At 45.0% G+C, this 26,451-nt stretch overlaps 1 protein-coding gene across 1 annotated transcript in view; it reads left to right on the top strand.

Moving 5' to 3' along the window:
- The first annotated feature begins 3,244 nt into the window (after positions 1–3,244).
- Positions 3,245–26,451, top strand: part of rec114 (REC114 meiotic recombination protein) — a 45,668-nt gene continuing 22,461 nt past the window's right edge. The window contains exons 1-2 of the mRNA XM_060853669.1: positions 3,245–3,430; positions 9,939–10,031. Of these exons, the coding sequence (XP_060709652.1) occupies positions 3,245–3,430; positions 9,939–10,031 (279 nt within the window). The remainder of the gene's footprint in view (positions 3,431–9,938; positions 10,032–26,451) is intronic.

The raw sequence follows: 26,451 nt of genomic DNA, 5'->3' as shown, positions 1-26,451 counted from the left end.
AGAGACAACCTTAATAATTATTGACCACTGAGCCTTACTTCGATGTGGGTAAAGTGTTATCAGAGATAGGATCTATAATCATCAAGAAAGGAATAAGTTGATTTGCTGCCTAACCTGCTGTGCTTTAACCAGCAACACATTTTCAGCTGTGATCTCCAGCATCTGCAGACCTCATTTTTTACTACTTAGGGATAGTCAACACAATGTCGGGAAGGGTAGGTCATGCCTCACAAACCTTAGTGAGTTCTTTAAGAAGGTGACCAAACAGGTAGATGAGGGTAAAGCGGTTGACGTGGTGTATATGGATTTCAGCAAGGCATTTGATAAGGTTCCCCTGGTAGGCTACTGCACAAAATACAGAGGCATGGGATTGAGGGTGATTTAGCGGTTTGGATCAGAAATTGGCTAGCTAAAAGAAAACAGAGGGTGGTAGTTTACGGGAAATGTTTATCCTGGAGTTCAGTTACTAGTGGTGTAATGCAAGGATCTGTTTCAGGTCCATTGCTGTTTGTCATTTTTATAAACGACCTGGTCGAGGGCATAGAAGGATGGCTTAGTAAATTTGCAGACAACACTAAGGTCAGTAGTGGATAGGGCTAAAGGATGCTGTAGGTTACAGAGCGACATTGATAAGCTGCAGAGCTGGGCTGAAAGGTGGCAAATGTAGTTTAATGCAGAAAGGTGTGAGGTGATTCACTTTGGAAGGAGTAACAGGAATGCACAGTACTGGGTGAATGGTAAGATTTTTGATTGTGTAGATGTAGAGAGACCTTGGTGTCCTTGCACATAGATCCCTTAAAGTTGCCACCCAGGTTGATAGGGCTGTTAAGAAGGCATATGGTGTGTTAGCATTTATTAATAGAGGGATTGGATCTTGGAACCATGAGGACATGTTGCAGCTGTAGAAAACTCTGGTTCAGCTGCACTGGAGTATTGTGTGCAGTTCTGGTCATCGAATAATAGGAAGGATGTGGAAGCTTTGGAAAGGATTAGAGGAGACTTACAGGGATGTTGCTTGGCATGGAAGGAAGGTCTTACAAGGAAGGGTTGAGGGACTTGAGGCTGTTTTCATTAGAGAGAAGAAGGTTGAAACATATTAGATAATCAGAGGGTTAGATTAGGTGGACAGTGAGAACCATTTTCCTCAGATGGTGATGGCTAGCATGGGGGGACATAACTTTACATTGAGGGGTGATACATAAAGGACAGATGTCAGAGAAAATTTCTTTACTCAGAGAGTAGATGGGGTATGGAATGCACTACCTGCAACAGTTGTAGACTCAGCAACTTTACAGGCATTTAAATGGTCATTGGATTGGTATATGGACCAGAACGGAATACTGTAGGTTAGATGGGCTTCAGATTGGTTTCACAGGGTGGTGCAACATTGAAGGCTGAAGGGCCTGTACTGCACTGTAACGTTCTGTGTTCTAAAGGGTCTACTTCTGTGCAGTATGACTATATGACTATGACTCTCAGACTCCATGACTTGTCTATGCTTGGTGTGGAGTAGCGACCCCGAAGCAATATAATCAATTGTCATTGTCTCATGGAGAGAAATGTCTATGGCGAATTGGTCTGAGCAGCTGATGCAGGCATGATGGGCCAAACAGCATCCTTTTGCACCATAAGAATTCTGTTATTCTGTGAATAATCTACCCTGCTAGAACGACAGTGCAGCTGAGTGGTTGGCCAAGTGGTATTATGATTGGATTCCTCATCCAGAGACCAATGTAATGTTCTGGGGACTTGGGTTCAAATCCCATGTTGGCATATAATGAAATGTGAATTCAAAACACCCTGGAATGAAGAGTTTATGGGTGATTACGATTGTCGGGGAAAACTCATCTGGCTCATTAAAGCCCTTTAGGGAAAGAAACAGCCATTCTTACCTGGTCTGGCCTACATGTGACTCCAGAACCAATGTGGTGGCCTTTTAATTGCCCTTTGGACAATAAATGATGGCCTGGCCAGTAACTCCATCATCCTATGAATCAATTTTTAAAAAAAAATCTTTTGTTTGTGATATCCTGGTTAGCCTAAAACTTAATTCTGGATTACTCTTTCTCTGGAGATCTGAGAAAGTGACCTTCAGCAACAGTTTACTTGCAATTAAGAACATAAGAAATGGGATCAGGAGTAGACTATACAGTTGCCAGTTCCTCGAGCCTGCTTCCCCTCTCACTATGATCATGTCTTGTCTTTGCTGAGTTACCATTTTAAGAGCGGAAGACCTTAATGAGCAAAGGACCAGGAGGACCAGGATTGGTCTGAAGTGCCTCTTTGCTATTGATACTGTGATTTCCGACTTTCAGTAAACCAATAGAAATCGAGCTGCAATCTAATTGGTCAGGGTCCATTGATTCTTCAGAACTCCAAGCACAGCCCTCTTAACGAAGGATGTGCACATTACTAAGAATAAGGGCATAATGGTGGATCAGTGGTTCACACTGTTACCTTACAGTGCTGAGGACCTGGCTTCAATTCCACCCTTGGGTGACTGTGTGGAGTTTGAACATTCTTCCTGTGTCTGTATGGGTATCCTCTGGGTGCTCCAATTTCCTTCCATAGTCCAAAGGTTAGCTGGATTGGCCATGCTAAGTTGCCCTCAGGTGAAGAGTGTGGTGCTGGAAAAGCGCAGCCAGCATCCGAGGTGCAGGAGAATTGATGTTTTGGCCATAAGCCCTTCATCAGACCTCATTCCTGAAACATCGACTCTACTGCTCCTGGGATGTGCCTAACCGGCTGTGCTTTTCCAGCACCATACTCTTGACTCCGATCTCCAGCATCCGCAGTCTTCACTTTCTGCTAAGTTGCCCGTAGTGTCCAGGGATATGTACGCTGGGTGAAGCCATGGGGAATGCAAGGTTACAGGGATAAAGTGGGGAGATGGGGATAATCTTCATAGGGTCAGTGTGGACTCAATGGGACGAATGGCCTGATTCCACACTGGAGGAATGGCCCAGGAAGTTCACACAATGGCATCCTTCAGCAGTAAAAGGCAGCACGTTCATTGGGTAGCCCGTTCCCCGCCTCTAAATCTGATTGGTCTAGAGTGCACCGTTGCAGTTGGACGCTGTGATTCCCGCCTTTCAGTAAACCAATAGAAATCGAGCTGCACTCTAATTGGTCAGGGTCCGTTGATTCTTCAGTGTGATTGGTGGGTCACCCGCCACTGTTGATTGGTTGATTTACATCGTAACCACATTCCCCCCCCCCCCACCCCCACCAATCTTCGTCAGTGATGGCGGCCGCTCGGCCCGCGGGGCAGCTGCTGGAATCCGAGTGCGGCGTCGGAGGCGGCCCCGGGCTTGAGCGGGAGCAGCCGCCGGGCCACAGCCAGCCTCAGGCGGACCTGCCTCACACCCAGTGGCCGCTGAAGCGGTACGGGCGGTTCCTGCCGCCCGGGGGAGGCCAGAAAACATGGGAGGTGAGGGTGAGGGTGAGGGTGAGGGTGAGGGAGAGGGAGAGGGTGAGGGAGAGGGGGTGAGGGAGAGGGGGTGAGGGAGAGGGAGAGGGTGAGGGAGAGGGTGAGGGAGAGGGAGAGGGTGAGGGGGTGAGGAGAGGGTGAGGGTGAGGGTGAGGGGGTGAGGAGAGGGTGAGGGTGAGGGTGAGGGAGAGGGAGAGGGAGAGGGTGAGGGTGAGGGAGAGGGTGAGGGTGAGGGGGTGAGGTGAGGGTGAGGGAGAGGGAGAGGGAGAGGGAGAGGGTGAGGGTGAGGGAGAGGGTGAGGGTGAGGGGGTGAGGAGAGGGTGAGGGTGAGGGTGAGGGGGTGAGGAGAGGGTGAGGGTGAGGGTGAGGGAGAGGGAGAGGGAGAGGGTGAGGGTGAGGGAGAGGGTGAGGGTGAGGGGGTGAGGAGAGGGTGAGGGTGAGGGAGAGGGAGAGGGTGAGGGAGAGGGTGAGGGTGAGGGGGTGAGGGAGAGGGTGAGGGTGAGGGGGTGAGGGAGAGAGGGTGAGGGGGTGAGGGAGAGGGTGAGGGTGAGGGGGTGAGGGAGAGGGAGGGTGAGGGAGAGGGTGAGGGAGAGGGAGAGGGTGAGGGGGTGAGGGAGAGGGAGAGGGGAGGGTGAGGGGGGGGAGAGGGTGGGGTGAGGGAGAGGGGGTGAGGAGAGGGTGAAGGGAGGAGGTAGGTGAGGGGGAGGAGGGGGGTAGGGGAGGGGGTGGGTGAGGGGGGGAGGAGGAGGGGGTGGGTGAAGGGGTGAGGGGGGAGAGGGTGAGGAGAGGAAGGGGGTGAGGGGGTGGGTGAAGGGGTGAGGACAGGGTGAGGAGGAGGAGGGGGTGGGTGAAGATGGGAATGAGGGGGGTGTGGGTGTGGGGTTAGGAGTGATTAGGGTGTGGTAAAGAAGAATGGACCTTTGGGGAGGGGCTAGGGTAATGTGGGGTGGTATGCACCCTGGGCGGGTGGGTGAGGGGAGAGGGGGTGGTGCGCCCCCTGAGCGGGTGGGTGAGGGGAGAGGGGGTGGTGCGCCCCCTGGGCGGGTGGGTGAGGGGAGAGGGGGTGGTGCGCCCCCTGAGCGGGTGGGTGAGGGGAGAGGGGGTGGTGCGCACCCTGGGCAAGGTGGGTGAGGGGAGAGGGGGTGGTGCGCACCCTGAGCGGGTGGGTGAGGGGAGAGGGGGTGGTGCGCACCCTGGGCGGGTGGGTGAGGGGAGAGGGGGTGGTGCGCACCCTGAATGATTGGATATGGGGGGAGGGGGTGGTGAACACCCTGGGCAAGGTGGGGGTTGAGTTCGGAGTTGTGTACCTTGAGCTGGGGCGTAAGGGTTGGACGTGTATCATTTGGGAAATATGGAAGGGATTGTTTGGAAAATGTAGGATGAATTGGAGATGCATGCCAGCTAACTTATGTACGGAAACAAAAACAAAAATTTCTGGAAAAGCTCAGTCTGGCAGTATCTGTGGAGAGAAGTCAGAGTTAACGTTTAGGATCCTATCCCAGCTACTGTCAGTTTTGAAGAAGAGTCACTGGACCAGAAATGTTAACTCTGAATTCTCTCTACCAATACTGCCAGGCCTGCAGAAGGTTTCGAGCAATTTCTATTTTTGTTTCTGATTTCTAGCATCTCCAGTACTTTCGGTTTTTATTTTAGAAAAGAGTGCTGATATAAACAGGTTGTACTGTTTGAGGGGAAGGAAGTGATAAGTGAGGATGTGATCTGAGGCAACACGTTGTACTTGACTGGTCACTCAGTTTTTGGTGTGTTGTTTCTATATGGAAAAGTGTGCTCATCTGTTCATTCTTAATTCCCCCTTTTATTTTTCAGCCCTCAATAATATTCCTTGTTATCCTGTTCTTGATCACAAAGTGTGCTATTTGGATTGGGGTGTCTGAATTTCAATGTGAATTTGATCAAAAACACTGCATTAAACAAAGAAGGAGTGATAGTAACGAACCAACAAAACCTTACATTGAATTTCCAACGACAGATTTGTCAATCAAAATAGATTTCACAGCTCTTCTTCCAGTGAAGTGATGATTTCTACTGATTCCTGTTTAATCTTCTGTTGTGAATACAGTATTTTCTGGGTCGATGATGCCTGTTAAGAAACTGAGACCATGGTATCCCAGGTAAATTGTCAAATTGGATTCCAAATTGGCTTAGGAGCAGGAAACATAGACTTATGATTGAAAGAAATTAGATTGCTTACAGTGTGGAAACAGGACGTTTGGTCCAACAAGTCCACATCGACCCACCGAAGCGCAACTCACCCAAACCTGCTCCCCTACATTTTGCCCCTTCACCTAACACCACGGGCAATTTAGCATGGCCAATCCACCTAACCTGCACATTTTGGACTGTGGGCGGAAACCCACGCAGACACGTGGAGAATGGTGTTATTTTTAATTGGAAGTCTGTGTCCAGTGGCTTACCACAGGGTTCTGTATTTGGGTCCTTGCTGTTTATAGCCTACATGAATGATCTAGACATAAATGTAGGAGGTATGATTAGTAAGTTCACAAATAATATGAAAATCGGTGTGGTAAATAACTAGGAGGATAGCTGATTTAGACAGACTGAACAGTGGCAAATTTAACTCTGAAGTGTGAGGATTAGCAGGTCAAGGGAGTACACGATGAATAGTAGGAACTTTGGAAGTACAGAGGATCAGAAGGACCTTGTTATGTATGTCCCTAGATCTTTGAAGGCAGCAGGACAAGTAGATCTTGGTAAAGAATGCATATGGGATACTTGTTTTCATTAAGACAACAGAAAGAGGACATGCCACAACCCAAAGGACTAGCCACACTACCATACATCAAGAACATTTCTGAGCTGACAGCCAGACTACTGCAACCACTAGGACTCATAACAGCACACAAACCAACAGCCACTCTCAGACAACAACTCACCAGGACAAAGGACCCGATACCCAGCATGAGCAAAACCAACGTAATGTACAAAATCCCATGCAAGGACTGCACAAAACACTACATAGGACAAACAGGAAGACAGCTAACGATCTACATCCATGAACACCAACTAGCCACGAAACGACATGACCAGCTATCCTTAGTAGCCACACATGCAGATGACAAGCAACATGAATTCGACTGGGACAACACTACTATTATAGGACAAGCCAAACAGAGAACAGCCAGGGAATTCCTAGAGGCATGGCAATCATCCACAGATTCTATCAACAAATACATATACCGGCCACTGCAGCGGACAGCTGGAACTGACAACCGGAAGCGGCAGAGACAAACCACAATAAATGCCGGAGGAAACATCACAGAAGTGCTTCACAGGAGGCTCCCAAGCACTTGAGGATGTCACCTAGACAGGAGACGAAACATCTGCAACACAAATGCCCAGCTCGGCGAACAGAACCACAACAGCGAGCACCCGAGCTACAAATCTTCTCACAAACTTCATTTGTATTAATCAAGGCATTGAATACAACAGCAAGAAGGTTGTGATGCAGCTGGATATAACATTAGTTAGGTTACAGTGAGATACAATTCTTGTTGCTATGTGAAAGAAGAATGGGATAGCCCGAGAGAATGTGTGGGGAGATTCACCAGGATATTGCCTGGGCTGGAGCAGTTCTGTTATGAAGTGAGACTAGATAGGCTTTATAGGAGAGAAGGCTGAGGGGGAGAACCTGATAGAGGTATACCAACACATAAGGGGCGAAGATAGGGCAAAACATTTTGCCTTGGTAAAGAGGTCAGTAATTAGGGTTATAGGAACTCAGGAGGTTTCATCAGGAACTCGAAGTTTTTTTCACCCAAAGGTAGTGGTCTCTGGAAACTACCCATGACACAATAGGCAGGAACATGAACATAGAACATTACAGTGCAGTAAGCCTATCTATGCTACAGTATTCCATTATGTTTATCCAATGACCATTTAATGCCCTTAAAGTTGGCAAGTCTACTACTGTTGCAGGCAGTGTGTTCCATGCCCCTACTACTTTGAGTAAAGAAACTATCTCTGATGGGCCAAATGGCCTCTGTCTACACTGTATGGATTCTATGATTCAGTGTGTAGAGGAATGTTGGACTTGGAATATAATCGCAAGGTAAAGAGCCCGTTCATTTAAAACTATGATGTGAAAAACTTTTCTCCTGCAGAGTTGTGGGTGCTAGATCACTCAGTGCACTTCCTGAAATTTTGAGCGGTCGGTGACTGTGATGTTTTTTAGATTAGATTACTTAGTGTGGAAACAGGCCCTTCGGCCCAAGAAGTCCACACGGACCCGCCGAAGCGCAACCCACCCGCACATCTTTGTGACTGTGGGAGGAAACCCACGCAGACACGGGGAGAACGTGCAAACTCCACACAGTCAGTCGCCTGAGGCGGGAATTGAACCCAGGTCCCTGGCGCTGTGAGGCAGCAGTGCTAACTGCTGTGCCACCGTGCCGCCCTGTGCTGATGTGAAAGACAAATGCAGCCTAGGACAGACAGCCATGACCTTTTTGAATGGAAAGGCAGGCTTGAATGGTCTACTCCTTTTATTTCTGATGAATTTTTTTTCATTGTCAGCTCCAATCCCACTCTGACCTCTGTCTCCCACCCTGATCTGGTAAGCTTGACAATCAGCACTTCCTCGTTTTGATTCAGCACTTTATATTCCTGAGAACTCAAATGTGGAGTTCAATGATTTCAGAAGGAAAGGTCCCTTTTTTTGGTCTCTTTCTCTTTTAGAAAGAATTTGATGGTGATTCTTTTCCAGATTTTACCTCCTAAACCCTGGGCTTGACGGTTAGTGCTGAGAGGATGTTTCCCCACGTGGGAGAGACTAGGATGCGAGGGCACAGTCTCAGAGTTAAGAGGCTCCAATTTAACTGAGATGAGGAAGAACTTTCTCTGAGGGTTGAGCAACTTTGGAACGTTTTGCCACAGAGAGCTGTGGATGCAGTCCTTCAGTCTATTTAAGGCTGAAATAGAGAGATTCTTGATTAGTCAGGGAATCGGGGTGACGAGGGAAGGCTAGGGAAGGAGAGATGAGGAGTATTGGATTAGCAGAATCCTTTTGAATGGCGGAACGGGCTCATGGAACTTGAATGGCCTACATCATATTCCTGTTTCTTATCATCTAACTTGTGTTTCTTTATTTGTCCACTTGCCATCTGCTTTTGCCCTCCACTCATCATCTTGGGTTGTTTACTCTATTCAGCCTCCGCTCTATTACGTCTTCCCCTGTTGTTTTCTGCTACCCTCCCGATACTTTCTCTGCTTCTGTTCTTGAAGCTGGTTACGTAGATTAGATTCTCTACAGTAGGGAAACAGGCCCTTCCGGCCAACAAGTCCCTCCGAAGAGTAACCCACCCAGACCCATTCCCCTAGCCTATATTTACCCTGACTAATGCACCATATCACTACGGGCAATTTAGCATGGCCAATTCACCTGGCTTGCACATCTTTGGATTGTGGGAGGAAACTGGAGCACCCGGAGGAAACCCACACAGACACGGGGAGAATATGCAAACTCCACACACTCGCTCAAGGTGGGAATCGAACCCAGGCTGCTGGCGCTGTGAGACATCTGTGCTAACCACTGAGCCACCGTGTTTATACATCTAACTTTTTCTGGCTCCCTCTTGAAACTTTAACTCTCGACAAAGCTCTGGAGCATTCTGTTTTTGTTTGCTTTAAACTTCAAAGGTAATCCCCTCAAAAGCTTTTCCAAAGATGTTTTTTATTCAGTCTGGTCAAAGTCCCCCTTTGAAACAGCATTATTGTTTGTGTCTTGAGTATTTTCTGACGCTAGAAATCTATAGAATGGTGATCTATATAAATTACTTTCATCATGTTACCAGGGTGTGAGCTCTCTCTTGTTAAACTATTAAGTTTAGTATCTTTTATCTCCAGCGATGCCCTCACCCTGCCAGCTTTAGATCTTCACCTGTTTCCTCAAATGTAATTCACATTGGCACCTTGAACAAACAAAACCAATATATACTTTAAGGCACTGATGTTGGATTTCTGCGGTGGATAGTATGTCCATTTTACCTAAACTGCTTGCCTTCCACCAGGTTAAAGTGCGCAGAAGGTGGGACGACTGTAACCACCCCAGCTTACGTAAGCAACCACAAAAAAAAGATTCTTATGATGTTAATCAGGCCAGATGGTATGTGCGGAGTGTGAGATTATGAGTGGCATCTGAAGGAACTGTGAAATAGCAGACACTGGGGTGCGAGATTATGTCTGCTTTATATGGCTGGTATAAGATGGAATGTTTTGGAGTGGGATGTGATGGCTGGATTGTGAAGGGGTGTGAGATCGCAGGAAGCAGATGAGTGCTTATAGTATTTGTGGAGTCTGTAAGTGCTTGTTGGTTTACAAATTTCCAATCTGGCTCATGGTTTCAAAAGTGCGACATAAATCAGGCACATTCATGAATCTCCTGAAAGGATGTGTATTGCTAAATGCTGCGAAAATAACTTTGATAATGTTAACTGTTGATGCCACAAACCAGTTTTGTTTTTCCTTGTAGGTTTTTGAGTCTGATCTGGAAAAGGGCCTTCTTTTCCTGACGATTGTGCAGTCAGGTCATTTCCTAATCTCTCGAGGTGGGACAACCCTACTAGTAAGTGGCCGAATGGTTTTGAGGTGTTTTTCCACTCCTTGATGTATTCTACAAAGTGCAGAAGCCTTGTTGTCAAAATCCCACTTAATGCCTTTGGCTTGAGAAGTGATAATGAAGTGACCTGCAGATCCCAGAGATAATTTTTGTTGTTGGGGATGTGAAGTAACTCCTTAAGACCGTAAAAGTGCATCCAGCTGTCTGTCTCATGCTGGAGAGAATTCACAAGGACAAAGTTGTTTTGATTGATTGCTTTAGTGTGACATTTTCCCTTCCCTGTGCTGTCTGAGAGTATAACTCATGAATACAGCCATTTTGAAATCCGAGCACCCCAGAGGAAACTGGTGCAGTGCAAACTCCACACATACAGTCGCCTGAAGCTGGAATTGAACCTAGATCCCTGATGTTGTGAAGCGACAGTCATAACCACTGAGCTGCTGTGCCACCCATAAAATCATGTCCTAACTTGTGTGCAGTCCAGCTGAGACATGCCACGTACTCCCCTGTAACTTAGGAAGTTGACAGCCATGTTGAGCTGGCATGAAAGAAAGGTTTGAGACCTGGGACAGATCAGCCTTGATCTTGTCACATGACAGGGCAGGCTTGAAGGGTCAAATGGCCTACTGCTCTTCCTATGTCTTATCTTGTATTATGTAGTTTGTTTCTGACCTAGGAAGTGACAGGAAAGGATCTGCTTTGAGGTGTTTTGGTACTTGGGGCCTCGGAAGAAAAAGAATATTTCCACAAGCCAGTGATTGTCTTGGTGCAATTGTATAAATGGTTCCCTGTGGCTTCATGGCAGAAACTGCTGCCAGAAATTCACACGGAAGAGAAAATAAATCATTGTATTGAGAAGAAATAAAAATAATAACTATACCACATTTTGAAAATTAACATTTTGTGTATTGCAAAACAAAAACAAAGAACACTGGATTTATTAAGTTTAACAAATGAAAAAAAAACGAAAACTTTGCAGACAAAATAGTTTGGTTTTCCATTTTAAATATATGTAAGCATGAGCAGATAAAAGCATGCTGCCTTACAAACATAACATTATTGTATTTCTAGATGTAACTAATGGTTAGTTTGATTGTAGAAGAACTCTCTCTAGTCAGTCACCTAAGTTACTTGAATGGCTGGTTTACCACACTGTGACAGACAGCTGGATCCTGCCTTCTGAACCTTGCTCCTTGCCTGAGGTGACCCCCAGGTTAAACGCATCGCGTGCCGTCTCTCCAAAATGAAAGAACAAGCCTCCTGGGACAGTGGTGACTTTTACGTGAAAAATAAGAGAATTTCTAGCCAGCAGCTCCTTGTGAGTATAGTGGTTCGTATATCCACCTGCTGCGCGGGAGACCCAATGGGGAGTACCTGGCCTATCTGAGCTGTTCTGTGCACAGGTTAGGGCATGCTTGAATGGGCAGCTGGGTGGTTAGCATTGCTGTCTCATGGCGAGAAACTGGTTCAAGTCCAGCCTCTGGCAACGGTGTGGCATTTGCATAATTTCCCTGTATCAGTGTGGGTTTCCTCCCACAGCCCAAAAATGTGCAGGTTAGCTGGATTGGCCATGCTAAATTGCCCCACCGTGTCCAGAGATGTGAAGGATAAATGGGTTATCCACGGGGGTTGGATCTAGGTGGGATGTTTTCTCAGAGGGTCGCTGCAGACTTGATGGATTGAATGTCCTCTTTCTGCACTGTAGGGATACTAACCCCCCCCCCCCCCCCCCCCCCCCCCCCATAGGATCACTCTGGGAACAAGCCCAGAGGAACTGAATGCTATTTTCCAGAGGAACCTGAATAACATGTTCCTGGTGTGCCATGTAAAGAGTGCACGTGAGATCTCCCAGAACAAGACTGGTAATTTGAATTGCAGCTACGCAGAACTTTGCTTACATGGCAAGATTGCTGGCTGACTTAGACCTCCAACCATGCTGCTTAAGAGAAGGCTCTGTGCATGTTTGTATCAGTGCATGGCGTTAGAGATTTCATTGTGAAGAGACTGGACAGGAGATGTATCTAAACAATGTTGGAGTCAGTTATGTTTGCAGAACGTACATTAAATACTTTTCACAAACTGATTTTAACTGTACTGAATTCATATTTAATGCAGTGACATGCTGAAGTGATGTGTACCTTCTCCAGGTTGGAGAAAGTGAGGGCTGCAGACGCTGGCGATCTTCATCAGCTGCAGGTTATGCCCGAAGCGTTGACTTTTCCTGCTCCTCAGATGCTCCCTGATCTGTGCTTTTCTAGCACTGCGCTCTTCGACCTTCTCCAGTTTGTCTCATTTAGGAATCCTGTCACTTGGCAATTCTAGATTTACATTGATAGGTGACGCTCGTGATTGAACATGTCACTTTGGCAGATGCTTAACTTGCTCTTATCGCCAAGATGACATTTGTCATGGTCTCACTTGGGCAGTGAATTTATAAAATGCATAGACCTCCAGGTGCATTAGCTGTGGAGTTACAAATTGCAAAATATTTTGTATGATTATGCCATTCTTTGGTAACTTTGGTTGTTAGTGATGTGCCCTGTGCCATGGATGTTTTGAGTGCTTTGGCAAAAAAGTCATTTGTCCTTTGCCAGTGTACTTCAAAGCATATTATGAGTTATCGGTTACTTACCTACAATGTTGGATTAATCCTATTAGCTTGTACAACAAACTCCAAAGATGATAGAATCAACAATAATTCAGCTGTAGCTGAGGCCACTCAGTCCATAATGTCCATGCAGGCATTTTCAAAGTGTAATCTAATTCGATCCCTCCTGCTCTTTCCCCACATCCATGCCATTTTTCTTTCTTTCTTCAAATGTTCATCCAGTTTCCTTTTGAAGCCCTCCATGAAATCTTTTTCCATTACTCCCTTAGGAAGTTTATTCCCAAGTCATTTTTGCTCAAAGTCTTGCTTGCAAATCACCTTTAAATCTGAGGCATTTGGCTTGTCAATACTTTAGCTATTGGAAATAGCCTCTCTTTATTTACTCCTTCTCAATCTTTCATGATTTTCTTTTATTAATCTCCTGTTAGCCATTTCTACTCCAAGGACAACAGTCTTTCGAAATAATTGATCTCCCATCCATTCTGGTAAATCTCGTAAATACCCTCTCCAAAATCGTCATGTGCTTTCTGTGACACCATATTCCAACTAGGGTCAAGCGAGTGCTTAACTTTGTGGCTTCCATGATCTGTGCCTCTGTTCGTAAAGCCTGTGAGTCCTTGTGTCTTCTGTTTTTGTTAACACTCTGGCCTCCCTATTACAATTACCGCTCCATCAGTGCTTCTGATTTGCAGCAAAGTAATGGATTACTGTTGTCAATCGTGCTGTCAAGTGGCACTTAGACAGTAATAAACTGCTCACTGATGCCTAGTTTAGGTTCTGTCAGGACCACTTGATTCTAGACCTCATTACAACCTTGGTCCAAAAGCGCTGAATTCGAGGGGTGAAGTGAGAGTGACTGCCCTTGACATCAAAGTAATATTTGATTGAATGGGACTAGCATAACTGAAGTTCATGGCCATTCAGGGAAAACCCTTCACTAGTTGGAGTCATGCATAGCACAAGGGAAGATGGTAGAGGTTGTCAGAAGCTAGATATTATTGCCACGTTCCTCAAGACAAATATTTTTTTAACCAATCTATTCAAGGTTGATATGACAAATCTCTGGAGAAAGTAGGACTTAAACCCAGGCCTCCTGTACTTGGGGTGTAGATGCTACCACTTCGCCACTGGAACTTTCCTCCTGATAGAATTCAAGACACAACATTTGGCTCCGTCATCAATGACCTTCCTACCATCACATCCCCAGAAGTAGTAATGGCTGCTGAAGTGATCAGCACCATTTGCAACTCCTCAGTATCTATATGTACCAAGACCTTTATGAAATCCAGGCCTTGGCTGAGGAGTAGCAAGGGCCAGGAAATGGCCCCCTCTGCAAGAGTGAAATACCATGTTTCTTTGATGTTCAAGTGGCCGTTTAAGTCATGCAGTAGCAAGAGAAGAATGATTTGGGTGGGGGGATGGGTAACATTCCTCCTGTAATTCTCTCAATATCTTTCGATCATCTCCAAGGCACAAATCCAAAGTGTGATAGAATATGGGCAATACGTATTCATCTAAAGAGGAAAGGTTGGGTAAATGAATTGAGACCTACCTGGATCATGAAATGTATGGAAATTTAAGATGGAGCAGAAAAAAATGTGGATCATTCAATTGAGAATCAAGTTGAATATAGGAGGTTCACAGGGGAATTGACAGAACAAGAAAGAGCCAGAGAGAGAATATGGGAAGAGACTGGCAGCTAACATGAAGATGATTCCAAATATTTTGCACAGCCATGTAAATAGGGCAGCAACAAGAGGAGTGAGAGAGAATTGCTGAGGTACTAAACTAATACTTTACACCTGTCTTTACCACAAAGAAGGTGCTCTCAAGTCATGAAGGAGGAGACAGTTCAGGCACTTGAAGGTTTTCAAATTGACAAGGAGGAAGTGTTTACTCTGCTGTCTGTACTTAAAGGTGGTGTGGCATCAGAACCAGATCTGAACATACTGAGGGAAGTAAAAGAGGATGTATCAGAGACTCTCGCCATAATTTTCCGATCTTGCTTAGAGTTGGGAGAGCTAGAGAATTACAAATAGTGCAAACTTGTTTGCAAAAGGGTGCAAAGGCAACTGAAGGTCAGTTTCTTAAACCTGCATGGTGGAGAAGCTTTTAGAATCAATAGCTTAGGACAAAACTAATAGTCACTTGCATACATATGGGACAGTTAAGGAAAAGTAGCTTGGATTTGATAAAGGCAAATTATGTTCAACCAACTTGTTTGGTTGAGAGACAGAATTTATTTGAGAGACAGAGTTGATGAGGATAACATTGTATATGTGGTGTGCATAAACTTCCAAAAGACATTTGATAAGATCCCACCCACTACAACAGACTTTCAAATGCATTGAGAGCTCCTAGTATAAAAGGGATCAAAGCAGTATGGATATATTGTCAGGAAACAGAAGTGGTGAATGGTTGTAGTTTGTAGACTAGAGGATGGTTTATGGTGGAGTTCCCTAGGGATCATTGCTAAGACCCCTGCTCTTGTGCAGGACACAAACCACTATAAATGCCGGAGGAAACATCACAGAAGCGCTTCACAGGAGGCTCCCAAGCACGGAGGATGTCACCTAGACAGGGGACGAAACGTTTGCAACACAAATTCCCAGCTCGGCGAACAGAACCACAACAACGAGCACCCGAGCTACAAATCTTCTCCCAAACTTTGAACCATTCCCAAATTTATGGATGACTTGAATCTTGGGATTATTGTGAGGAGGATAATGTAGAAGTACAAAAACGCAAATGGAGGTTGGTGGGAGAAGTGACAGGGGAAATTTAATGCGGAGATGTCAAGTGATTCATTTTAACAAAGATATTGAAATAAGGGATGCAATTCTGAAGTGGGTTTGGGATCAGGATCTATATCTGCCCAATTATTTGAAGCTAGTAGAGATTGGGACAGTGTTTAATAAAGCTCACTGCATCCTGGTCATCATCACTGGGCATAGAGCACAGCAGAAAGGAAGTTACATTGAAAGCAATGTGTAAAGCAGAAGTTCACCCTCAACTGGAGGATTGTGTCCAGTTCTGAGTATCACACTTTAACACAGGTGTGAAGGCATAAGAGAATGTTTGTTTAAAAAAAAAATTCCAGGAATGAAAAACTTTTCAGTTACGTAGAGAAATTGGAAAATTTGGATCTATTCTTCTCAGAAGAGAGAAGGTAGAGAGGAGATTTGATTAAGGTGCTCATAATCGTGAGTAGTCTGAACACAGAGTAGGTAAAGAGAAACTGTTCCCATTGTTTGAAGTGGTGGGTAAAAGAAATAGTAATGACACGATGCAAAACTACAACACGACAAGTGGTTAGGATCCAGGATACGCTGTACTTTTATATGGTGGAGACCGCTTCAGTTGAAGTTCTGAGGTGGGAATTGGATCGTTATCAGAGAAGGAAAAATGTGCAAGGACAAGGACAAAATATGGAGGCATAGCATTAGGTGAATTGTTCCTTCAGAGGACCAGCACAGATACTGGGACAAATGGCCTTTTACAATGCAGTACCATTCTGTGATTTTAAGTAGTTTTCTCCATTAATTGACAGCATTTCCTCACCATTGAATAAACCAGTAAATTGCTGAGGAGGAAAATCCTGTTACTTAAGCGAATATAATTATCTGCTCTTTGCATCGTGATTGTTGCAATTAAAGAAAGAAACAAACAACTCAGACATTGGCATGCAGTCCTATTGCAGAGTACTTGATTGCAGTGATATCCCTCACTGGACCTTAAAACAGAAAATGCAAAACAGAAGACAAAGAACCTTGCTTACCAACCTCTTACTCAAGATGTCAGTTTCTTTTCCCTCAACAGTTTTTTTTAATATCAGTTAATTTCTTGGAGACTACTATTTTAAAATGTATTATTCAAGTTTAACCATGTGTTTTAAGTTATTCATGGTTTGTGGAGTCCTTTCTACATGTTGTGACTTGAGTAAATTGTTCAGTTTTCAAGCAATAATGCACTAGGTCTTTTGTTTGTTTCTGCTGTTTCGCCGCTCCCCTTTTTTTTGTTAATAAATATTTGAAGTTGTTGCATTGCTTTCTTAAACAACCAAAATAGAAGAAAGCATCTTGACTTTCATCGCTGTGTTGTGCCCTTTACTGCCAGAGAGCTGTAAGCCATGTACATTTGCATAAGTCAAGAGCCTCTTCCCTTATGACAGAGCTGTACCTTGGATAATTTCAGCTGATTAATAATTGTATGATACTGTGCAGTGAAGCGTTGGGCATTTAAAATTTGACTGTGTACATGTTTACATTGTAAACTCTCGGCAGTCCCTTTTACCCCAGTTACCTTGCTATGTCCAGCGTGCTATTGGCTAACATTTTGTGACCTGACTTGGGCCTGCTGCTCTCCAAACAGCATCGTAGAGTCACAGAGATGTCCAGCACGGAAACAGACCCTTCGGTCCAACTCGTCCATACTGACCAGATATCCCAACCCAATCTAGTCCCACCTGTCAGCACTTGGCCCATATCCCTCCAAACCCTTCCTATTCATATACTCATCCAGATGACTTTTAAATGCTGTAATTGTACTAACCTCCAACACTTCCTTTGGCAGCTCATTCCATTCACGTGCCACCCTCTGAGTGAAAATGTTGCCCCTTAGGTCTCTTCATTCTTCATTCTTCCCGAGAGCTGCAGGATTGGGGGCTGCAAGGTTCCAAAACCACATCATAAGTTTCAAATGGCTTCTTTAAAACGCTGAGCTCCAAGTGTTCTGAATCTCTAAGGGTGGTGGGCATTCTGTAACTCTCTGACTTGGACCAATTGCGGACAGGCGAGGACTGTGTTGGCGGGGGGTGGGGGAGAAGCAGTAACGTCATGGAGACAAGAAGAGTTTTTAAATAAAACAAGAGTTTGTGATATCCGTAAGGCTGACCCCTTCAAAGTTGCAGCAGCTCATCATAGGTTAGCCAGCATGCACAACTTGCCACCCTTTTGGCATTGCGTGAACAAAAGTGTTGGATTTCAGGTGAGCACCAAATCAGATGCAGCTGGAGATGGTTTGAAGACAAATAGAAAAAGTGGGGCATTGGATATTAGTCCAGGACATGAAGACCCTACCCTGAACACAAGGTCTATAGGGAGAGGTGAAAATACCTGTAGATGCCTGAGAAGAAATGCCCAAGGAAGCTGCTGCTGTCCAGGCAGATGTTTGGAAACATCTATTACCTCGTCATGGTGGGTCCTTTGCAGCATCTCCTCTCAGCAACCTGTCACTTCACCCAGGATGCCATCCTCACTGAGCCTGGGCAAAATACATCAGATTCACAACTGAGGGGGCATCGCTGGGCTGGACCGGGCCGAGTCCAAGTCCTAGACCAATTGGTTTATCCCCTATAAAACTTTTTCTGCGTGGGACTCTGTTAGCTGTGGTGGCCTTCTGCATTCCAATAACCTGAGCCTGCACCTAGGTGTGGACCTCAACAATGGTGAGACCCTGCAGGGAGACTGCTCAGCAAAGAGAAAAGGGAGAATTGGAGGCAGGGCGCGAGGCCGCTGAACTGAGAGACGCCTCTGCTGTGTGGTGACGTGCCCTCTTCCCACCACTCTCCCATGGTGCAATGGCAGCTAGGTTTCCCTACAAACTCCCTTCGTCCGAACACAGCAGCTTGTGTGATGACTGCCTTGGGTGTCTGAAGCCCAGCTCGGTTAGTTTTCCACTGGCTGTGGGTTTCTGTAACAACGACAGATCCGAAAATGAGAAACTATCCCCGTTCTTGCTGTTTTTAGGTGAGAAAATTGTTGGACCTTTTTGTTTCCCCATCGTCATTAGCTTTATTGTCACGTTCTCAAATGAGTAGAGTGCAAAGTTTACAAATCGCCACTCATAGCGCCATCTTAGGAACAACAGCACCACGGTACAAATTGTTAGAGGGATAAATAAAGAAATAAAAGTTCTGAATAACAATCTTCAGTTGTTTCTTGTCTAATGCAGTTGCGAGGATTCTGAGAAGCTTTGTTTGGAGCATGAAGTAAATTAAGGGATTCGGGGAGAGTGTGACATTTTGGTGGAAGGCCAGCCTCACTTTATTTTTGAATGGCAGAGCAAACTTGAAGAGCCAAATGGCTTGCTCTGGTTCATGTTCCTTATCAGACAGCAGTCCTGGAAAAATATACAGATTAGGGCAATAGGGGATTGGTCAGATTTCTTATTTTCCCAAGATAGTATGCAGGTTGGAGCAGTAGAGGGTTAAAGGCCACTTTGTTTTTTTGGAAATAAAAAGTATAATTTCTCCCTACGGTGTGAAGACAAGCTTTAGTTATGATCCCTGTTTCAATCAAGAAAGTAAATTTACATTCCATCAGGAGGCGATGGCCAAGTGGTATTATCGCTGAACTGTTAATCTAAAAATCCAGATAACATTCCGGGGACCTACGTTTGAATCCTGCCATGGCAGATGGTGGAAATTTAAATATCTGGAATTAAGAATCTAGTGATGACCATGAATTCATTGTCAGTAAAACCCACCTGGTTCACTAATATCCTTTTAGTGAAGAAATCTGCCATCCTTACCTGGTCTGGTCTACATGTGACTCCAGGCCCACAGCAATGATGTGCTTGATGCTTAACTGCCCTGTAGAGATTGAGGGAATAAATTCTGGCCTAACCAGTGACACCTTCATCCTATGCGTGAATAACGAGATAGGATTCTAGTAAATGGTGGCCCTCTTGGGGTGGTGGTAGTGTCCCAACCCCTGAACTGAGAGGCCCACGTTCACGTCCCACCTACTCTAGAGGTGTGTAATAACATCTCTGAATAAGTTTGAGAAAAATTGGATTTAAAAGCAAAGTTACTTTCCAGTAAGGATCAAACTGCACTTGGCCCATGCTAAGATGGCAGTGTTTTGTGGGGCAGGGAAAAAAAAACAGAACAAAGACCCAAAGCAATTAATTTACATCCCTGTTCTTTGATAATTCGTTAGTTAACCACCATGATGGAAAAATATCTCTTCCTGACAAATTGATCTTCCAATCATTGATTTTTTTTTTACTTCTTGGAAGATGAAGCTTATTTTTATTGTTGTGGTTCTGCTCGCCGAGCTGGAAGTTTTTGCTGCAAACGTTTCGTTCCCTGGCTAGGGAACATCATCAGTGCTGTTGGAGCCTCGTGTGAAGCGCTGCTTTGATGTTTCTTCCGGTATTCCAGCTCGGCGAGCAGAACCACAACAACGGATACCCGAGCTACAAATCTTCAATCAGATTTTAAAAGCTTATTTTTATTGCTACGTTCCATAACTTAAAGAGATCAAGGAGGTGAATTGAAGTAGCTCAATTAGCATTGATTTACTTTTATCAATAGGTTTATTTAATGAACATACCTTCATATCTATAAATGTTTTATCCAATTTTTAGTTTTAAACTTATTAAATGGAACGTGCGCCTCAAACATAATATTCAGACCAGCTGCTTCTATCCTTGTGCTCTTCACAAGTCTCTTCCCATCTCTCTCCATCTTCTTCATCACTTGTTAAAATCATACAAGCCACTAGTCAGACCACAGCTCAAATACTGTGATCAGTTTTGCTTCCCTTATCTAGGCAAAGACATAGACACAGCACAGAGAAGGTTCCTTTATTTGATTCCAGGTACGGCAGGAATTTCTAATGAGAAGAGCTTGAGCTTTGGGACTGTACTCTTTGGAATTTAGAAAGATGAGAGACGACCTTATTGAAACATTCAACTTGCTTATGGGTCTTGACAGGTTAGTTGCAAAGAGGCTGTTTTCAGCTTGCAGGAGAGTCCAGGAGGAGAGGGTATACTCATCGAATTTGGAGCTGCCCGTTTATGACAGAGAAGAGGAGGAATTCCCTCCCTCTGAAGGTAGTCAATTTGAAGTATTTTTTCCCCACAGAGGGCTGTGGGTCATTTTGGGTGGCACAGTGGTTAGCACTGCTGCCTCACAGCACCAGAGATCCGGGTTCATTTCCCGCCTCAGGCGACTGACTGTGTGGAGTTTGCACATTCTCCCTGTGTCTGCGTGGGTTTCCTCCAGGTGCCCCGGTTTCCTCCCACAGTCCAAAGATGTGCAGGTCAGGTGAATTGGCTATGCTAAATTGCCCGTAGTGTTAGCTAAGGGGTAAATGTAGGGGTATGGGTGGATTGCGCTTCGGCGGGTCGGTGTGGACTTGTTGGGCCGAAGGGCTTGTTTCAACACTGTAAGTAATCTAATCTAAAAAAAAGTGTATTCAAGACTGCTAAAGACATTTTTTTTAGTTAAGGGAATAGGGTTGTGGGGAAAAGGCAGATGTTGAGGATGATCAAATCAGCCATGATCTCATTGAATGACCACGTTGACTTGATAGCAGATGTAGGCCATTCAGCCTCTGAAAATATTGGTTAAAAACAATCAATTCTTACCGAGCAACTTCAGTTTACTTCCTTGCTATCTTTACATTACATAGCAACTAAAGTAAGCTTTATTATAGTCATATGATCACCCTGTCACCATTCCTTCAACACCATAAACACATTTTGGGAAGGTGATGGTGAGCCATTTTCCTGAAATAGTGCATCTCTTTCGAAAGAAGGGAAACCGGACCTGAAACATTAACTCTGATTTCTCTCCACAAATGCAGGCAGAGCTGCTGAGTTTTCCCAGCAATTTCTGTTTTGTTCTTTTTTTCTGATTTCCAACATCCAGAGTTCGTTCTTTTTTTTCTTCCCTGAAATACTGCAGTCATAGAGGTGTACAGCATGGAAACAAACCCTTCGGTCCAACCCGTCCATGCTGACCAGATATCCCAACCCAATCTAGTCCCACCTGCCAGCACCCGGCCCATATCCCTCCAAACCCTTCCTATTCATATACCCATCCAAATGCCTCTTAAATGTTGCAATTGTACCAGCCTCCACCACTTCCTCTGGCAGCATTCCATACACGTACCACACTCTGTGTGAAAAAGTTGCCCCTTAGATCTCTTTTATATCTTTCCACTCTCACCCTAAACCTATGCCCTCTAGTTCTGTACTCCCTGACCCCAGGGAAAAGACTTTGCCTATTTACCCTATCCATGCCCCTCATAATTTTGTAAACCTCTATAAGGTCACCCCTCAGCCTCTGACTCTACAGGGAAAACAGCCCCAGCCTGCTCAGCCTCTCCCTAGAGCTCAAATCCTCTCCGATAGGAAGGAGACCAGAATTGAACACAATATTCCAAAAGTGGCCTAACCAATGCCCTGTATAGCCACAACATGACCTCCCAACTCCTGTACTCAATACTCTGACCAATAAAGGAAAGCATACCAAATGCCTTCTTCACTATCCTATCTACCTTTGTCTTTATTTAACACCCACAGTGCTATGATAAAGGGAGATCCAGGTTTGTGACCCAATGCCAGTAAAGGAGCAGCAGTATAGTTGCAAGTCAGGATGATTTTTTTTTAAACTAGCCTTTCCTTAAATGTAATCAATGGATAAATGGAGCCAAGGCTTTTGCTGTGTTTCACGCACTAAACTTGCTTCCTCGATAATATGAGCGTTTCTTTAAGTCATAGACATCTGTGTGAGGAGTGAAAAAAGTTACCTTTGACGCTCTTAAAGCATCGTACCAAACTGAGGAATACAAACTAAAGCTCTATTGAAAATCTGAAACCAAAACAGAAATTGCCAAAGAACTCAGTGTGATAGTGGAGGCAGCAGACAAGTCAGTAATTTAAGTGCAAGTCCTGATCCCTTTGCCCGTCTTTCTTTTAATTTCAAAAAATGTACTTTATTCTTAAAAAAAATCTTCGTACAGTCATAAACGCGGTTCGGTTCTGTCTGCTAGCAAATGAAGAAAGCAAACAATCATTGGAGTTTGACTCCATCCAAATGAACCAAGGGCACTCCTACCATGAACCAGATTATATTTACATGCATTTGAGGAACCAGGAGGGTCCAACAACCGAACAGACCTTCATTTCATTTCAGCAAGACCTCAGACAGTGGTCTTTCCCCACCGTGCCTTGGTGACAGCTGCCCCAAGCATTAGTGTCTCTCTCAGCACATTGTCCTTGAGCTTGGAATGTGCCAGTCTGCAACACTAGTTTGGGATTAACGCTGGAAGACCAACAGGTTTCAGGCAGACCAAAGAGCATCTTTCACCGAGTTGATGGTTCTTTTGGTAGAGCTGATGTTTGTCTCGGTGTGCGTTCCAGGGAACAGACCGTAGAGCACAGGAGTCCTGTTGCACGGAAATGCCTGGGTCAAATCTTGACAACAACCACTGCATCTTTCTCCAGGTTTCCCTTCCAAAGGCATGTTCCTCAAGGAGATGTGTGACCGTTCCAATCTTCACAGCTGCTTCAAGGGCAGCATGTGGTGGTGCAGACAAATTTCACCTGTTTTCTTAGACCTTCTTTCAATAACAGGGAATGACAAAGTTCCTATGCTCAATGTGACAAATCACAGGGTAGGTGAGCAAATTCACACCCAGAATGAGGGTGACCAGACAGAAAAATGTTGCCCCTGTATATGAGTGTGAGAGAATCAGTGAGGAACTGCATCTTCAATCACTGATTACGATTCTGTCCTGTTCCTTATATTGCTGGTTGGATAGGGGTGTTGCTGAGTTTGAGTTTCAGGCAGTCAGGGCTCATGGTGTAGTGGTGTTGCTTCTAGAGCTGCTAGCTTTCCAGCCATCCTTCCACCGAGTGCTAGTTTGAATTTTGCTGTTGGGATGCGAGTGAATGCATTATTTGTTTTTTTTTTGGCATGTAAACATGGGGGAGCCTGAAAATAGTGCCTGGAATAGTCAGAACTTACCTATAATGACACTGCATATACCTTCTCTGTACGCAACCTGTGTATGCCAGCGGAAAAACATATTTGCATCTCTCGCTTCCTTGAGGCTATAACCTCAGGATTCAGAACAAATTTTCTTTCTTAACTTTGCTTTGCCTTCTCATAATGTTAATGCTGTTTATTGATCATGCACAGGCTTGAAAAGTGTCTGTCAAGTATAAAGGAAACCTGATATTTAACCTGGTAATTAGTCCAGCACAATGTCATAGTTTATTTTGCGTGGGAGGTAGCGACAATAAATCCCATGGCTGCTGAGTGAGTGGGGTTGAGAGGAATACTGGATATCATTAAGGATATTTACTTATAAATAATGTAACAATAACCATTTGTGAATGCCGCCTTTTTAAACGTTTTCAACATACCTCTGTACGTAAACTTTTGTAAGGCTGCTTGTTTAGATTAGATTACTTACAGTGTGGAAACAGGCCCTTCAGCCCAACAAGTCCACACCGACCCGCCAAAGCGCAACCCACCCATACCCCTACATTTACCCCTTACCTAACGCTACGGGCAATTTAGCATGGCCAATTCACCTGACCCGCACATCTTTGGACTGTGGGAGGAAACCGGAGCACCCGGAGGAAACCCACGCAGACACGGGGAGAATGTGCAAACTCCACACAGTCAGTTGCCTGAGTTGGGAATTGAACCTGAGTCTCAGGCGCTGTGCCACCGTGCCGCCCAGTGTTGTTGCAATGGTAGTGTGCTGATCTTTGGGCCTGAAGGCCCTGGTTCGAGTCTTAACTGGTCCAGAGGTTTGTCATAATACATCTGAATAGGTCTTTTTGATTTAGATTCCCTACAATGTGGAAACAGGCCCTTCGGCCCAACCAGTCCACACCGACCCTCTGCAGAGTAACCCGCCCAGACCTATTTCCCTATAAAAATGCACCTACTACTATTAGCAATTTAACATGGCCAATTCACCTGGCCTGTGGAGGAAATCCACACAGACACAGGGAGAATATGCAAACTCCACACAGACAGTCGCCCCAGGCTGGAATCGAACCTGGGACCCAAGCGCTGTGAGGCAGCGGTGCTAGCCACTGTGCCACCCCTGTCAACCTTCCTGGTGACTTCATCAAAGAACTCTAACAAATTTGTGAGGCATGATCTTCCATGCATAAAGCCATTCTGACTATTCCTAATCAAACCCTGTCTTTCCAAATGTATGTATATCTTAACTCAGAATCTTCTCAAGTAACTTTCCTATCACATATGTTAAACTTACTGGTCTATAATTCCCAATTTTTATTGTTGTAGTCCTCCTTGAAGAAGGCCACAACATTTGCTACCCTCCAGTCTTCTGGGACCTGTGGCTAATAATGGCCTCAACAAGGGCCTCAAAATTGTTTTCTTTGACCTCTTGCAGTGTTCCTGGATGTATCTGGTCAGGATCAGAAGATTTATCCACCTTCATACATTCTAATACATCCAACACCACCTCTACTGTGATATAGATATGCTACACACAAATGCCAGGTAATAACCATCTCCAATAAGAGAAAATCTAAGCACAGCCCCTTTGTATTGAATAGTGTTACCATCACTGAATCGCCCACTGTCAACATCCTTGGTGTTACCATTGACCAGAAACTCAACTGGACTTGCCACATAAACACTGTTTACAGAAGCAAATCAGAGGCAATTGACCCTGCAGCAAGTAACTCACCTCCTGACTCCCCAAAACTTGCCCACCACCTACAAAGCACAAGTTAGGAGTTTGATGGAATACTCCCCACTCGCTGGAATGGGTCCAGTGTGTATGGTCTACAAAGTGCACAGCAGAAATTCAGCAAAAATCCTTAGACAGCACTTTCCAAACCACGACCACTTCTATCTAGAATGTCGAGGGCAGCAGATGCATGGGAGCACCATCACCTGCAAGCCACTCACCATCCTGACGTGAAAATATATCACCGCTCCTTCACCATCACAAGGTCAAAATCCTGCAATTTTCTCTCTCAGGGCATTGTGGGTCAACCTACAGCACATGGACTGCAGTGATCCAAGAAGGCAGCTCACCCCCACCTTCTCAAGGGCAACGAGGAAACAGGCAATAAATGCTGGCCAGTCAACAATGCTGGCATCCCGTGAATGAATTTTAAAAAAAGCATAGTTAATGTCGCAAAAAGTAGTAGTCAGTTTGCACACAGCATTGAGATAGTGACCAGAGCATCTGTTTTTGTATCAACTGAAGGATAAGAATTGGAAATCTGCTGGGCTCCCCTTTTTACTGTTTTGAATTGTGCAGTGAGATTAGATTCGGTTACACACAGTGTGGAAACAGGCCCTTCGGCCTAACAAGTCCACACCGACCCTGCGAAGAGCAACCCACCCATACACATTCCTCTACATTTACCCCTTCACCTAACACTACAGGCAATTTAGCATGGCCAATTCACCTGACCTGCACGTCTTTGGATGTGGGAGGAAACCAGAGTACACCCACGCAGACATGGGGAGAATGTGCACACTCCACACAGACAGTTGCCTGAGGCGGGAATTGAGCCTGAGTCTCTGGCGCTGTGAGGTATGGACTTGTTGGGCTGACTTGTTTCCACGCTATAAGCATTCTAATCAAATACCCTTGTCCTACTGTATTCTCTTCTTGAAAAGGATTATGCAGATCAGAAGACAATAAATACATTTCAATTCAGAAATGGGTTTTCCCCTGTCAAAAAAAATCATGATTTTAAAATTATTCAGGGAATCCTAGGAATGCAATGCAATTTTTATATTTGATTGCGGTAGTAGATTTTTTATTAGCAAGGCCAGTATTTATTGTCCATCTGTAAAACATAGGATGTGGACTGAGTGCTAGTACAGAAGAACTGGGGCCACATGGTGGCTCAGTGGTTAGCACTGCTGCCTCACAGTACCAGAGATCTGGGTTTCATTCCAGCCTTGGGCCACTGTTTCCACATTCTCCCTGTGTCTGTGTAGGTTTCCTCCCACAGTCCAAAGATGTGTAGCTTAGGTGAACTGGTCATGCTGTATTGCCCATAGTGTTCCGG

This window comes from Hemiscyllium ocellatum, chromosome 42, assembly GCF_020745735.1.
Source record: "Hemiscyllium ocellatum isolate sHemOce1 chromosome 42, sHemOce1.pat.X.cur, whole genome shotgun sequence".
NCBI classification, from domain to species: Eukaryota; Metazoa; Chordata; class Chondrichthyes; order Orectolobiformes; family Hemiscylliidae; genus Hemiscyllium; species Hemiscyllium ocellatum.
The sequence above is the reverse complement of the archived record's forward strand: the minus strand, read 5'-3'. Positions and strand labels throughout refer to the sequence as shown.